This window comes from Rhinolophus sinicus, linkage group LG15 (assembly GCF_036562045.2).
Source record: "Rhinolophus sinicus isolate RSC01 linkage group LG15, ASM3656204v1, whole genome shotgun sequence".
Classification (NCBI taxonomy): domain Eukaryota; kingdom Metazoa; phylum Chordata; class Mammalia; order Chiroptera; family Rhinolophidae; genus Rhinolophus; species Rhinolophus sinicus.
Window position 1 is genome coordinate 37,309,875 of NC_133764.1, and position 15,552 is coordinate 37,325,426.

General features: G+C 53.6%; 1 protein-coding gene across 4 annotated transcripts in view; it reads left to right on the top strand.

The window, feature by feature from the left end:
* The window catches only part of MGAT5B (alpha-1,6-mannosylglycoprotein 6-beta-N-acetylglucosaminyltransferase B), a 66,053-nt gene that overhangs the window by 25,989 nt on the left and 24,512 nt on the right, over window positions 1-15,552 (top strand). For 3 of the 4 annotated variants that reach the window (XM_074319630.1, XM_074319631.1, XM_074319629.1), the window contains exons 4-8: window positions 983-1,098; window positions 1,654-1,727; window positions 2,211-2,381; window positions 3,169-3,333; window positions 4,244-4,413. In XM_074319630.1, coding sequence (XP_074175731.1) covers window positions 983-1,098; window positions 1,654-1,727; window positions 2,211-2,381; window positions 3,169-3,333; window positions 4,244-4,413 — 696 coding nt within the window. The remainder of the gene's footprint in view (window positions 1-982; window positions 1,099-1,653; window positions 1,728-2,210; window positions 2,382-3,168; window positions 3,334-4,243; window positions 4,414-15,552) is intronic. The other variant, XM_074319632.1, reaches the window with a different exon arrangement.

A 15,552-nucleotide genomic window follows, 5' to 3' on the forward strand; every position in this document is an offset into this window, starting at 1 on the left:
GGGGGTGGGTTTTAAAGACCTGAGAAGAGCCCGGGTTGGAAAAAATTCTCCTTCATATAATTCCAATTACGTGTGGCAATCAAGACCCCGTCTTTGTAAAGGGATAAACCGAGCTTAAACTGGGCCTGCAAAGCCAGAGGACCAGGTAAGAATGAAAGGAAACAGAATGGATGCGCTGAAACCAGCAAGCAGCTTCCTGGAAGAAGCCCCCAGGGTCTCGCTTGCACTGAGACCCATATGCCTGCAGAGTGAGATGTATCTCAGTAGAAGTGTTTGCAATGAGATGAATACTGCGTGTGACGTCTAATAAACTTCTCTGGGAGTTGAGGAGTAATCAGTACAGGGAAATAAATTCTCCCCAAATAAAGGCAACATGAGTATTGATGGTGGGGTGGGAGGGCTATGATATTTGTGGCAGTCAACACATTTAAGATCTTGGGAAGAATTCATTCTCAGAACCCAACAATAATTTACTCGAGATTTAATAGTTGGCAAGTCCCCAGGCTGCTTTGGGTGGAATTTATTTTGGCACGATATAGCCCTTCTGGGAAGAAAGAGAGAAACAGACTCAGGCAGCTGGCTGTGCCCAGGAAAATGGTCTCTGCCACCTGAGGTCCCTCGCTGGTCCTGTGCAGGCTCCTGAATGGAATTCTGGGCCTGCCTCAGCCCCAGGCACTGCCCTTCGAAACTCCTGCAGACACGCCTGGCACATGCAGATGTGGGCTTTCCCACACGGTGTAAGGTGTGTGCACTGGATGTTTAGAGATCCCCTCCAGCCCGGGCTGGGGGGCGCGGGCTGATGGCCCCATTGCCTGGCCTGACTTTCGCCATCCGTCACTGCCTCTGCGTTTCCGTTCATTGTAGGTGGCAGCCTGTGGGTGCTGGTAGCCCGGCATCCTCCCGCGTTGCTTGCTGGCTGAGGCCTCGCTGGGAAGGCCACCAAGGCAGGCTCTGCTGCTAAGCCCTGGCTTCTCCCTCTTAGGCTGCCCTCTGGGGCCGGCCTCATGGAAAGGATCCAGGCCATCGCTCAGAACGTCTCGGACATTGCTGTCAAGGTGGACCAGCTGCTGCGCCACAGCCTGCTCCTGCACAGCAAGGGTGGGCGCCCGGAGCACCCCTTGACCCCCAGGAGGCCAGTGTTCTGGGGGACGTCCGGGGCGGGGCCCTGACTTCTCCCATAGCAGCTGCCCAGGCTCCTCGACCCCGTTTCAGACTCTCAGCAGGGTGACTTGGGTTCATCCCCCCCGACCTGGTGTAAGGTGCTGAGGACAGCAGAGGTCTCTCAACCTCCACTTGATGTGGGGAGCAGCAGTCTGGGGCTACAGGCCCAATCTCTGCCCCCTGAAACAGGTGGGGGTGCCTTTGGGGGGGTGTATGAGGCCTTCCCGTCCAGGCAGCAGCTGGTCCATAGCCATTTAAGCCAGCTCCTTACTGGGTCTGAACCTCCTAAGGAGAGTGGGCGTGGTGGCAGAGGGGGCAGCCCAGGCTTAGGGACGCCTTGGCGGGTGGCCTTTCAGGTGAGTAAACTCAGGCTGAATGCTGTGCCCGCTCTGCCCTACCCCTCCCACCCAGCCCAGCCCCTCCTCACACCTGTGTCTACCGGGCTCCATCTTGGACCCAGGTCCTCAGCAAGATGACCTTCTCTCCTGATAGTGTCTGAAGGCCGGCGGGACCAGTGTGAGGCACCTAGTGACCCCAAGTTTCCCGACTGCTCAGGGAAGGTGGAGGTGAGGCCTGGGGCTGAGGGTGGGCGTGACCAGCAAGGGGGCTCCTCTGTAGGGGCTATGCCCCAGACTAGCTCGGTGACCTTGTGGGGATCACTGTGGGTGGGTCCTGCCCTAGTCCCAGCCCCTGCCTCCTCCAAGACTGCTCCTGACCTTGGCCTCAGCTGTATCCCGCCAGGTCCCAAGGTGCTGCCCCTGCTACTGTGTCCTGACCTGGCTTTATTTCCCCAGGGGCGTCCTCTTTCTGGGCCTGGGAGATGGTGGTCCAGCCTGGCCCTCCCTGAGGTTCTCACTGGCCAGGACAGGGTCTTGGGGCCCTAGTTCAGTCTCTCTCCCCTGCTTCTGTCCCTCGCTGCATCTTTGGGGTGGGCCCCAGAGGCTCCATCCTGGGGGAACCTCAGGATCCCCAGGGACATGCATGCAGGGGACGCCAAGGTTGCGGGTGGGCCGGTACCGGCCCCCTGGCCCAGGCTGGCCTCTCTGCAGTGGATGCGTGCCCGCTGGACCTCTGACCCCTGCTATGCCTTCTTCGGGGTGGATGGCACCGAGTGCTCCTTCCTCATCTACCTCAGTGAGGTCGAGTGGTTTTGTCCCCCGCTGCCCTGGAGGAACGAGACGGCCACCCACACAGCCCCCAAACCCTTCCCCAAAGTCCAGGTAGGCCTGGGAGGTGGGTGGGCCAGTGAGGGGTTGGTGGACATGCCAGCTGGCCTCCCCTGGCTGGACAGCCCTGGGGGACAGTGGGAGGAACTCTTACCCCCAGTAAAACGAGGCTGCAGCTCTGCCTGGTGGGTGGGCAGGTCCCAGCCGGCCGTCCTGGACAGGAAACCAGCCTGACGGTGCCCGTCCTACCTTCTGGGGATGCTGCAAAGCTGGGCTTACTTGAGGGGCAGGCTGGGGCCCTGGAGGCGCCTGCGTCATGGACTCTAATAGTAATAATAGCCGGCCCTTCTTGAGGGCTTCCTGCATGCCAGACACTATTTGTACTTAAACCCTCCAGCAGTCCTCGTGTGAGCGTATGCATCAGATGATGAACCTAGATGGGGTCGGTCTAGATGAGGTCCAGAGAGCTGAGCTAACTTGCTCAAGGCATATAGTTAACTCTGGCTCCACTGGCACGCGGCCCAGCCTCCCTGCCATGTGAGCCCCTGCTCTGACCACTGCCCTCACTGCCTCCTTGTAACAGCAGGGATCCCTGGGAACTGTCAGAGCTGACCACGTCCCGGAGGGCTCGGGAGGCTGGTCGGAGCTGGGCTGGGACAGACCAGCTTGGCCGGGGCGCCCCAGCTGTTGGGGCCGGTGGGCCTCTTAAGGGGAAAAGACCTAGAGCAGGCTCCAGACTCCCTGGGAGTGTGCCGGCCCCTGTCCTCAGGGCTGCAGGCGATGGCGGTGGCATAGCCACAGGTCTGGGGGTTAGAGAACCGGGGATTGGACTTCCCTCCAGGCAGTTTTCCGGAGCAACCTGTCCCACCTGCTGGAGCTGATGGGCAGCGGGAAAGAGTCTCTAATCTTCATGAAGAAACGGACCAAGCGGCTCACTGCCCAGTGGGCCCTTGCTGCCCAGCGCCTGGCGCAGAAGCTGGGGGGCACCCAGAGGGACCAGAAGCAGGTAACTTATCCTCTTTGTGTGTTCAGGGAGCTGAGCTCAGAGCTGAGAAAATGAGCTCAGGGCCTCAGGATTCCAAGTGGCACACTGGGTCTGCCCTCGAAAGAGTTTTATAGAATTTATTTGAATTTGAGCCAGAAGGGAGAGGGGAGGCAGAGTCAGGATAGATGTGTGTGGTAGCTCTTTTCAGGTCTGAGGCAGAATGAAAAGCCCACCTGCTCCCTTAGGGGTCCTGCATTCTGCAAACAATCTTATTCTTGTCTGGCAGAAAAGTCATGGTGTTTGTCTGCAATGTTGGGAATAAGGTAGCCTGTTTGGGGGAGGTCTGTTGGTCCATCCATCCATCCATCCATCCATCCATCCATCCACCCACCCACCTATCCATCCATCCACCCACCCACCTATCCATCCATCCATCCATCCATCCATCCATCCATCCATCCATCCATCCATCCATGCATTCTCCCTTCCTTCCTTCCTTCTTTCCTTCTCTCCTTCCTTCCTTCCCTCCTTCCCTCCATCCACCCACCCACCCATCCATCCATCCATCCATCCATCCATCCATCCATCCATCCATCCATCCTTCCATCCATCTAATAAGTACATACCTGACTCGCACATCACCCTGTCTATTTCTTTCAGAGTCCCTATCATTTCATGAAATTCTCTTGTCTGTGTTCACTGTTGTCTCCTCTTCCATCTGGAACGTAAGCACCTTGAGGGCAGGATGTGACCGTTTTTGTTCACCTGTATCGCCAGTGCCCAGCTCTGTTACTCTGCCTCTTGGTTCCCCCGCTAACAGAAAGCGCCTGTGCAGGCACAGCCTGGGGACAGTTTGCTGCCAGCTGGTCTCCCTGGGGTGGCAGGGCCGAGTGCTGTTGCTCCTTTGTGTTGACCCTCTGTGTCCCCTCAGATCCTCATCCACATCGGCTTCCTGACAGAGGAGTCTGGGGACGTGTTCAGCCCAAGGGTGCTGAAGGGCGGGCCTCTGGGGGAGATGGTGCAGTGGGCGGACATCCTGGCTGCTCTCTACATCCTGGGCCACGGCCTGCGGATCACAGTGTCCCTGAAGGAGCTGCAGAGGTGAGTGCCAGGGGAGGGGAGCAGAAGAAGGGGAACCCCATCCCCAGGCGCTCCCGCTTTACCTGCTTAGTCTGCCACCCACCCCCTCCTCCTCCATGGTGACACCGGGTCACATTTGGGATGCACCAAGGAAGTGTATTTGCATTGTGCTGTTCACACGGTTGAGTTCTCCATCTCCAGGTCTGCGGGTACCCTGGTGTTTGTGCTCTGGGCTGACAAATAAGGGCTGTGGAATTGAGCCATGTTATGCAGATGGGGGGGTCCCCTCTACATGCCATCCCGGTGGTCTTGGAACAGCCTTGGTGTTTCTCTTCCGGAACTGGGCTCCTTCCTGGGCCTATTCTGGGGGTTGGGGGCCAGTAAGACCTGGAGGGGGGGTGAGGTGGGCTGGTGGTGCCCACCCCTTCCCCAGTGCTTGCCTTTCTGAGGTGCCTCTGATGCTGTTGGAGGTAGGGGACTGGTGATGAGAGGGGCGTAGGATTGTGTGTGCGTGAGTGAGTCTGATTAGGTTCATTTTCAACTGCTAGATCTGTGGGATGAAGAAATGCATATGACTTTTCTTATTTTTTTATTGATGTTTATTATTTGATACATACAAAAATATCTGCGACACATGTTATGGGCCCAAGAATAGAGGGAGGTCCTGTGATTCCGCCGTCTGACTTCGGAGTGAGAGTATTACCAGGACTTGTCTTTGCCTGGGGACGCCCTCTCTCACCCGTCCCCCTGCTGCCCCCCGAGGAAACCTGTAACTTGGGTTTTGTTTAGCATTCCTTTGCTTTTTGGAAAAAAAAAAAAAGTTTCTTTTTTACATATTCATGTATCCATAAACAGTATATGGTTTAGTTGTATTTTGGTTTGGTTTTGAGCTTTGTAAAAATGGCATATACAGTATGTCGTCTGAGACGTGCTTTCTTCACTTGCTTTATTCTGTGTCCAGGATTCATCCGTGTTGTTCCCTTTCATTTTCTCTTCTGTATAATATTCCATTGTGTGAAAGTACTATAACTATTTATCCACTATTCCTGTCTGTGGCTGTATTTTCCTGCTTTTACAAGTTATTTTAGATAATGTATTGGTGGACATACTTGTGTATGTCACCTGGTGTACCTGTGTCAGTTTTTGTTGGGTATAAACTGAGGCGCCCAGTGGCTGGGGCTTTGGGGTGTGTGAAAGCTCAACTTTACAAGATAATGCCAACTGTTTTCCTACGTGATTGCACTAAGGCAGCCCCACCATATGTGTGTTCCCCGGGGCCACATTCTCACCCACACTCAGTGTTATCAGGCTTCCCAACTGAGGGCGTGAAGTGGCACCATATCTTCTTAGGGTTTCCTTGACGACTAATGAGGCTGAGCATCCTGTCATATATTTGTCTGTCCTTTCCTCTTGGTGAAATGCCCATTTGTGTCATTTGCTCACTTTGCTGCTGGGTTGTTTATCATGTCCTTATGGAGTTGTAGGAGTTCTTTATATCTATTATGGGTATAAATCATGTCTGAGTTACATGTGTTTAAAAATCTCCTTATTGGATTGTCTTTGGAATTTATGTGTTTCTTTCTTTCTTTTTTTTTTTTTTAACAGAAGGCCTTAATTTTAATGTAATCAAACTGTTGCATCTTTTTCTTTAGGGTTAGGGATTTTTGTGCTCAATGGATGTCTGTTTCTCCTTTTCATTGTCATTTGGATGACATTGTTCTTACTTTGCCCTAGAGCATAACTACGGAAAGCCTCAGAGTTATTGGCCTGCAAATTGACTTTCTTCATCAGCCCAGTAACTTACTCAGGTGGTTTTCAAGCTAAATTGTGATTCCTGTTCGGAACCCGCCCACCATCTTGATAGTCTGTTGGGTCTAGATGTCTCTCTTTCTGGTCAGCATTTTCTCCTGGCCTTGAATGCTAGTGTTCTGTAGCACAGGCGTGTTGGAGAGAGGAGGGTGCTGATGGGGGCAGAGCCATCAACAATCCTAGGTCAACTGTCTGTCAATCACTTGGGGAGAACTTCTCGTGGCCTCGATCAGAGGGAGGTGCCAGGACCAGCCATACTGAGTAGGGGGGGAAGGAGGCTGAGGCTGGGTTGTGCTGTGAGGCCATTAAATGACCTAGTGACTTGGTTTTCATCTTCGTGGCTTGAAATTTACACCGCTGGTGTCATTCTTTTAGGCTGATACATTTGTCTCCAGTAGGCCTAGTAAAGATGCAAAGTGTCATGTAAGTGAGGATGTGAAAGGGGAGAATGGGACAGTTTCTAATGAGGGGCTGCACGGCGGTGGCAGCATTGGGAAGCACAGTTCCAGGTGGGGCAGCAGGTTCTGGGAGAGGAGGTGCCACCTTGAAATAGCACCCCCATCCCATCTGGATGAATGTCACCTGAGCTGCAAATAACCAGGCTGGGAGCTGTCCCAGAGTGCTGGTGCTGAAACTGCAGACTAGCTACCCAGTGTTGGGAGAGGGAACCAGCACAGCCCTCACTCTGGCTCTCACACTGTAGCATTTTGTTGTCAGACAAAGCTGTTCACATTGTGCAGAGCCGGGTGTGCCCACTTGCCGCCCGCCTGCACTGTGCCCACCCCCAGTTCCCTCTGAACGAGCTCATAACACTGTCTGTGGAGCAGAATGCTGCAGGGGCAGCTAATGTTTGCAAATCATGAACAGACATCTTTCTCTGGCCTCGAAGCTTCCTATAGCAAAGTAAGATGAGGTGGTGGTGAGGAGGAGGGGGGAGGAAAGGGACATGATGTGTGGGAAGCCAAAAAAGTCTTGGACAGCTTGTGGATGGCACAGCCAGTGCTGTGGGTAGCCATAGACCAGACCTGTGTCACGCAGAGCAGCAAGGAAGGGTCTGGGGGCCCGTCCCCTGGGTCTCCAGAGACCCCGAGATGCAGGGAGGAGAATCCTGGGGGTGGAGGCTGTCCAGAGCCCTCATCCCACACACACAAAGTCTGCTGTGAGTGTGGAGCCCCTCCTGTCAGCATCACCAACACCTCACTCCTGCTCAAGGTGACATGAGGTCACGTTTACCAAACGGCGTTTAGCTGGATTCCTCCCTTCTGACCGAGCATCTTCTGGGGCCAGAGAGCTGAGAATGTCCTTCCTTTACTGCTCCCTCAGGGTACAGGAAGGCTTGTCCCAGGCATTTTGATCCCATGTTTAGAGTATCACCCTTCCGTGAGAGAGCAGGTATTTGACAAATCTCCCTACCAGGTAGGAGTTTAACTCAGTTGTTCTGCCTCTCAGTGCACGCTGGGGTGTCTCCTCTTTCAACCTTCACCTGGAGCCCTTACCTGCCCAGAGTACTTTCTTTCCCTCTGGCCACTTCTTGGCCCTGGCACTGGGCCTATGGTCAGCGAGGCTACCATTGCCCATCACAGCGCCAGAGCAGTGAAGATGGGGGTCACTGTACTGGGGAGCCCTGAAAGCAAGGCCCTGGTGCAAAGTACCAAGATCTGAAATACCCTCTGTTGCCATTCCTCCCACTAGACACATGCACCCACATGCATGCACATGTGTGTACAACTACACATGCACACCTATGTGTGTGCATGCATTTGCACAAACACCATGTGCACGCCCCACACATGCACACACACAAGCATATGTCTGCACACAGGTGCACAACTGCACACACATGCACACACACACACCTTTGCACACACCCCATGCACGACATGCAGCACACTGCACATGCTTGCACACGTGCACACACCACAGAATCCGTACCTTCCCACCCACAGGTTACTTCCTGCCAGTCTTGTGTGAGTCTGAAATCTCCAGAAGCAGGGTCTCCAGGAAGAGCTCACCCCATCTCCAATTTGCAGTTTGTTAAATGGGCAGGTCAGGGCTATGCCCACACAGCTCGGCCCTTGGTCCCCTGTGGGGTGTAGGTACAAGCAAACGCTCTTGCTCAGACAGGGCAGGATTGTGTAAACAGCTCAGCTACCTCAGGGAACAGCCTCAGGAAGGTGCTTTCTAAATCTGTTACCAGATATAATTTTAAAATAATAAAAAGGAAAAAAAGAAACCCACCTTACCCAAAGGACACAATACAGTATGTCTACAAAATTGACAGCACCAGCTGTGGTTGGTTGGAACAGGTTTTAGGTGGGGATTATAACCCCTGGCTGCAGCAAAGCCTCCTGAGAAAAATATCGATGTTTGGGTCCCACTCTCAGTGTCTCTGATTTAATTGGTCAAGGGTGGGACCCAAGTGTCACGTTTTCAAAGCTCCCAGGTGATCTGAATGAGCAGTGAGGCTTGAAAAGTGGAAAAACTGAGGCTGTGGCTTCTCTAAGCACCCTTCCCACACACACGTACACAGTCTGAGGGAGGGGATAGCTGTGGGCTTGGGACATTGTAGAATGTGTGAACTAGCCTGCATGGCTTATTCAAGAGACTGTCTTCTATGTCCCTTGTTCAGGTCCTGAGGGGCAGGATTAGGGCCTGGGTGGGGGCTCAGGGCCCTCGAAGATTTGTGGAGTGTGCAGATTCCTCCCCAGCCTGCATTTGCACACCCAGAAGCCTCAATGGTACCCTTGGTAGCAGGGGTGGGGGCCCAGGAGAGGGGGTGGGCCAGGGAGGCAGCCTTTGGAGGTGGCCCAGACAGTGGGGACCCTCGCGCGTCTCCCTGGGTATCAGGTGGGAACCTGCTGACCTGGAATGGGCTTTGTGCCACACCATTTCTTGGCTATCCTTTTTCCCCAGTGACACATGTAAAGCTCCTCAAACTCGTTTTCTGCTGGGCTCACCCTGATGCTACAGAAACGCAGCCCTTTCCTTCCAGTGGAGATGTAAATACAGATGTGTATTGGTTTGCTAGCGTTGCTGTCTCCAAGTAGCACACACCGGGTGGCTTAAACAACAGAAAATATCGTCTCACAGTCTGGAGACCACAAGTCTGAGATCGGGGTGTTGGTAGGGTCGGTTCCTTCTGACGCTCACAGGAGAGTCTGTCTCAGGTCTCCCCCAGCTCCTGGTGGTTGGCTGGCGATCTTTGGCATTCATGGGCTTGGGGAAGCGTCACCCAGATCCCCGCCTTCGTCCTCACCTGGGCTTGTCCTTGTGTGTGTGTGTGTGTGTGTGTGTGTGTGTCCATATTCCCCCTTCTTACAAGGATGCCAGTCATATTAGACTGGGGGCCCCCTCATGACCTCATGTCAACTCGATCTCTGTAAAGACCCTCTCTCCAAATAAGGTCACATTCTGAGGTACTGGGGGTTAGGGTTCCAATATAGGAATTTTGGGGGGACATAGTGCAGCCCGTAGCAAGATGGTCTCAGCGTGGAAAGGGGCCGTGGGCAGGGACACCGCTGAATCCACGCATGGTGTTGCCCTGGGTTCTGTAGGAGGCGGGACCATGGGCAGCCTCACCTCCCAGCCTCGAGGAGCCGTTCCATGCTAGCGGCGCCAGGTGAATTTGAAAATAGGTCAACAGGATATAAAGGTAATCTGAATTCTGAGAGTCGCAGCTTGTCTTCTGCCACAGAAACGTCTCCCTGGGCTGGCGAAATGACCTGTGTGGGGAAGGCGGGACAAAGATGCTGCTTGTACACGGGCTGTAGTTTATTCGCAGATGCTCCCAGCAGATGTCTTGGCCACCGACTGACCAAGCAACGAAGCTGCGCAGAGGAGCCGCTTTTCTCTGCTCCCCGCGTTTCGGTGTTTTAATTAACCGGCTCACTGGCGTGGTGTTGGGGGCAATGCACGGAACGCACATCTGGCTATGCGGCTGCGACATGTTTCGGGGTGAGGGAGGTGGCCTGCGGGAGCGGTGCGCTCGGGGATAGCCTGCAGGTGACGTCAGACGTCCCCTCCATGCCCCACCCCTCAGTTTGTGGCGGGAAGGAGAGGCGAAGCCAGAGCCCCCTGTCGGCCGCACCCCGACTCGTCCTCAGGAATGCGCAGTGGGCATTTTAAAGTTCAGCCTTTCCCTTCCCGCCTGCCCAGAACTGGCTGTACTCATCAATTTTATTTACATAATTTCAAGCATCATTAATAGTACATGGCATGAGGAAAAATTACTGAGCTCTTCCTCCAGCCATGAGTGAAATTGGGTTTAGTAGAAAATTAGTTGACTTAACTGGCAAATGATGGAAGCTGGAGAGGAGAATGTTTAAATACGGGGGACAAGGAACACAAACTCTTGGCTGTCAAGCACGCGTGGCTCCAGTGGAAATCGGTGTCCCGGCCCTTTTGTTTGTACAGTGTTTGTTCAAGGGAAATACCGGGGAAGGTCCCCGGGGAATGACAAAGGCAGGGACCACGTCCTTTGTCAAGCTCAACCCTCTGAGGAGCCGGTGGAGGCAGGCCGCAGAGTTTGAACCCATTCGGATCTGGCCATGACTGACTCAAACAGGCCCTCACCAGGCTGAACTGGTGAGCTCACACCAGCCACTGGGAGGGTGGTGTGGCCGTTTTCCGAGGGGAGATGAAGAGAAAAGCATCGTGTTTGGGGGCACCCGAAGAAGACCTTGAATTTGGGTTCAGACACGTTGAATTAGACGTGCCCACGTGGGGGCAGCTGAGTGACAGGCCCGGGGCTCAGAATGGAGACAGCGTGTTGGCAGCCAACGGTAACTGAACACAAGTGTGAATGAAAATTCCAGGTGATAGGAAACAAGGCCTGAGAAGGGGAGGCCAGGAGGATCTGAAGTGATGGATGCCAAAGGAGAAGATGCTTCTAGAAGGAGGGTGTGACCAGTGATATCAAATGCTCATGAAAAGTAAGAAAGAGGTACAACTCCGCTGCTCAGGCCTCAGAGCAAGGGCGGGACTGGCCTGGGACTTTTTTTATTCCTGGTGAAGCCTGCAGAAGCCTAGGATGGTGCAGAAGCCTCGTGTGCCTCCCAGCTTGCCCTCAAATCATAAAGGGCCTTGGGCGAAAGGGTGGCCTTTTCATGGGAGCCACACTGGTCTTTTCTAAGCTGTTCTGGAGTAGGCCCAGAGCCCCTCACGTTCACATGCAGCCTCCAGGCTGCGTCTCTCCTTTGAACCACAGGGTTTGTACCAATCGGGCCGAGAACAGAATCCCACCCATCACCATGCCCTCCAAGGCCCTGCACAGCTTGGTTCTCAACAATGGTTGGCAGGACTGGATAGAAGAGCGAGAGCCCTGGCACCTGAGAATCACCTGAGGAACTGAAAACCAGCATCCCGATCGATGTCCAGGCCCCACCCCAGAGCCATAAGGTGGCACCTCTGGGGTCGGCTGGGCATCAGGAGCCGTGACGATATCTCGGTGATTCTAACCTGCACCCAGGCCTGAGAGCCACTGTCCTCACGCACTTAAAGCAGAGCTTGGAGGAGAGAAACCTCGATTCGTGCTCAGCATTTAGAGGCATTTGTTATATAAATTGGACCCGTCTGCAAGGAAGGAGGCAGGGAACAGCCAAAGGGACCCGCTCTGGTTCCTCTTCTCGCAGCAGGAGTGCGGCAGCCCCCGGAGCTGTAGGGATGAGTGTGTGGTTTCATCCAGCTCTCCTGGGAGTTGCAGCCCCTATTCTTAGCCCTGAGTTTGCTTACTAAGAAGGAACACTGGGGAAGAAAGTGTCAGCTTTGAACAACCAGGCCACCCAGGTGGGGATGCTGCTCCCTGGGGGTTCCCTTCAGAAGCTTCAGCCCCTGGTCCCCTTGGCTCTGGCTGAGGCACGGCTGGAATGTGCTCCCATCTGTTTTCCCTTTGAATTCCCTTTTCCTCCAAGCCCTGACTCTGCTAGGGACCTGGCAGTTCTTAGCAGTGGTCCCTGATCCTCCAAGAGCCTTTTTGTGAGAGACGGGAGCTGAGGGTGGGCCCCTCACGATGGCGTCATCAGGCTGCTTCTTTTGGGCACAGGGAGGTCAGCCCATCCTGGGCAAGAGAAGAAAACGCTGCAGGAGATCATTCCTTCCTCGTTAGCGATCCTCCCCTCCCTTCCTAAAGCAGCTCATTAGATGCCCAGTTAACTCTCCAGGTTGCCTTCTTTATGTCCCCTTGTGCTGTTGGGAAGAAGCAGTGGCCTGCTCTAGTAATGGGCCATGGGAGAGAGACGGGGGGCAGTGGCATCATGCTCAGGAGATGGGGCACTGGGCAGGGTCAGAGGGACAGCAGGCCCCTGGGGAGACAGAAACGTTCTGGCTCCCAGCCAGCGTGCTCCGGTAATGAGATGGATCTGGGAGAAACTGACATTCCCTGTGTGCACTTTAGCACCTGGGCCAAAGATCTTGGAGCACTTTGTAAGAACTCTTTTTAATTAGGTCCTTCCCACACAGAGAAGAGAGAGAGGGAGAGAATCGTTTGTTCTAGAATTTGAGCACCACCTAGAGAAGTTATTTGCAGCCACAGACTAAAGGCACAGGGGAGAAATAAAACCAGATGATTTTTAGCCTAGAAGGGACCGTGGAGGTCCATCCAAGTGTCACATTATGGGAGTGGAGGCAGACACCAGAGTGATTGTGTGTCCGTGCAAGGCCATCAGCAAGTGCATGCTGGAGCTCACACCCACAGTGCTTTTCATTGTGTCAGAGCTCAGCTCTTTGATTCCCAGCCGAGGGTTGTTTTTCTTTCTATTGGGTGTGGATTTTTTTTTCTCCTTCCTGGTCCCATCTACTGATCCTACCTTTTGAACTTCTAGCGAAGAGTAGAGTTGTTTCTTCTCTGGATATTTGCTGAGTCCCCACACTGGGGCCAGCTGGGAGTCCAGGGGGAGGGGCTGTCCTGGAGAAGATGGGGACACGGGCGTCTCTGGGAAGCAGAGAGCTGAGCATGTCCTCGTGGGGCCACCACGGGTCCCATGGGCATGGACAGGTGCACTTTTTAAAAAAATTGTTGTAAAATATACATAACATAAAGTGACCATTTTAACCATTTCTAAGTGGACAGTTCAGCGGCATTAAGTACATTCACACGACTGTGCAGCCATCACCACCGTCGATCTCCAGAACTTTCGTATCTTCCCAAATGGAAACTCTGTCCCCATTAAACACTGACTCCTCTTCCCCCTCCCTCCAACAGGGTGGCTTTCATGGGGATTAATTTGGGTTGGGCCTGGGGGCCAGACGATAAGCAGGTGACCCACAGAACAGCTCTGTTTCCCTAGATTACCCCTTCCCCCTTTCATCTTGTATTTGGGTTCCCACTCAGGTGGCCTGGGGACATTTAGAAATATATTCCAACCACCCAATTTGGGAATTCCATCTTTCCCAAGCACTGGGTGTGGTAGTGAGAGGGCAGGCGGGGGCGCTATGTCCTATCACCCTGAGATGCTGCCTCTCCCCAACTCCCCTGTGCACTGGGGGTGGGGAGGTGCTGAGAGACGCAGCCCCCCCACCCCCAGCTTTGGGCTAAAAGTCCAAAGAGAAATGAGGAACTTGGCATTGGACATACAAAAACGTCTGGACAGGGGCCTTTCGAGGAGTCAGTGCAGAAGGTGGAATTGCACGGCCAAGCCTCCCTGGGAACCGTTGGCTGAAGGTTGTCAGGAGATATTTTTCAATTCATGTCACTACTGCAACCAAGTACTTAGCGTAAAATTGCCCATAAAAGTGAACTTAAATCATGAGCGATAAAACCACAGCCCCCTCTCCCGTAGCTGACCCTCCGCTGTCCTCTCGTCAAGCTCAGAGTCTTTGTGACAAGAGTAATGAGGCAGCTGCTCACACTCATCTCCCGGGAAGTCACCTTAAATTGAAAATCCTTGTCTCCTGGGCTGGGGAGACCGTGTGGCTTCTCATTAACTCCTCCCGGGAAGGGGACCTGCAGTCCCCAGGCCAGTTATCTCTCTTCCTCCTTCCTACGTATGTCCTTTCAGGACGAGAGGGCCACTTGTGCCCAGACCAGACCAGGAGGCTAGTCACCCTCTGGAAGAGCCGGGAGCCACCTGTCACCCTTGGGTTCCTCTCACTCACGCACCCTCTCTCTCTTGAGAGACTTTTCCTGACCAAACTTCCAACCTTTAAACCATTCTTACTAAGGGGCTTCACCTGGTTCATTGGTTTGTTTATTCACTCATGAACACAACAGGTACTTATTGGGCCAGACCGGGTCCTGACTCTGGGCTCTCAAAGATGAACTGGCCCTGCCTCCAGGGGCTCAGTCCTAAGGAGGTGACTCTGAACAGTGTAGAGGGAGGGCTGGGGGAAGGGTGGAGGGAGCCTGGGACAGGGGTGTCTTACTCTGCCCAGGGGTCCAAGGAAGACTTCCTGGAGGAGGAGGCAGAGGTTTGAGTGAAGGATCAGGAGGTAAGAAATCTCCAGATTCTAGGTGAGAAATGACCAGGGCCTTAAAGTGGGCTGTGTGTGAGTTGGGGGTGGAAGCATGGTTAGAAAGGTGCTGCCAGACTCGGAAATTCAGAAGATAGAACCGACGACTAAAAGTAATAGTAATTAGTGGAACTTTCACTCACCTTGCCTCACTTGATCCTACCAGGAACCCTGTAAGGCAGGCACTTTTACTGGTTTTTTGCTGAAGAGAAAAATGAAATTCCTTGAGGCCTATGACTCCTCTAAGGTTAGCAACAAAACTGGGACTGAAGCTGAATCTGCAGGCAGCTTGGGGACCCGAGTTTTGGGATGTCACTGTGATCTGACCATCCACCATTATACTGTCAGATGCCCAGTGGGCCTGGGGAAGCAGGAAAACGTAGCAATGTGTGTGAGGGGGTGTGCGGGGAGGGAGTGTGGGTTCTGGAGCCTGCCTATGTGGGTTCCAATTGCCTCCTGGCTGTGAAATCCTGTGTAAATTACTAAAACTCTCTGTTTCCTAATCTGTGAAGGGGGAAGCAGGATAAGAATGGGTCTGATCTCGTAGGAAAGTTGCCCAATTGGAAGGAGCTGATGAATTAATACATTGAAAGCACTTGGAATGATTCCCGTATTCAGAAAGGTAGCCACGAAGACGATGAAGGTGATGGCATACTTTCTAGAACACCAGCGTGGAGTCGATGCTCATTTTCCTTTGCTTTCTGGGTATTTCAGCAAAAAAGCCTAAGAAGCCGGCCCTGCCTTAGGAGCCCAGGTTCTGAGACGCCTGTGTGGCCGTCCAGCTGGAAAGGGGGATGATTGCAGGATTAGTTGGATGGGGGAGGAACCTTGGCCATTTTTAAGGTTATGGATAAGAAATGAGAAGGAAATAGTTGTTCGATTTTTGCATTCCCCTTTCTGCACTTA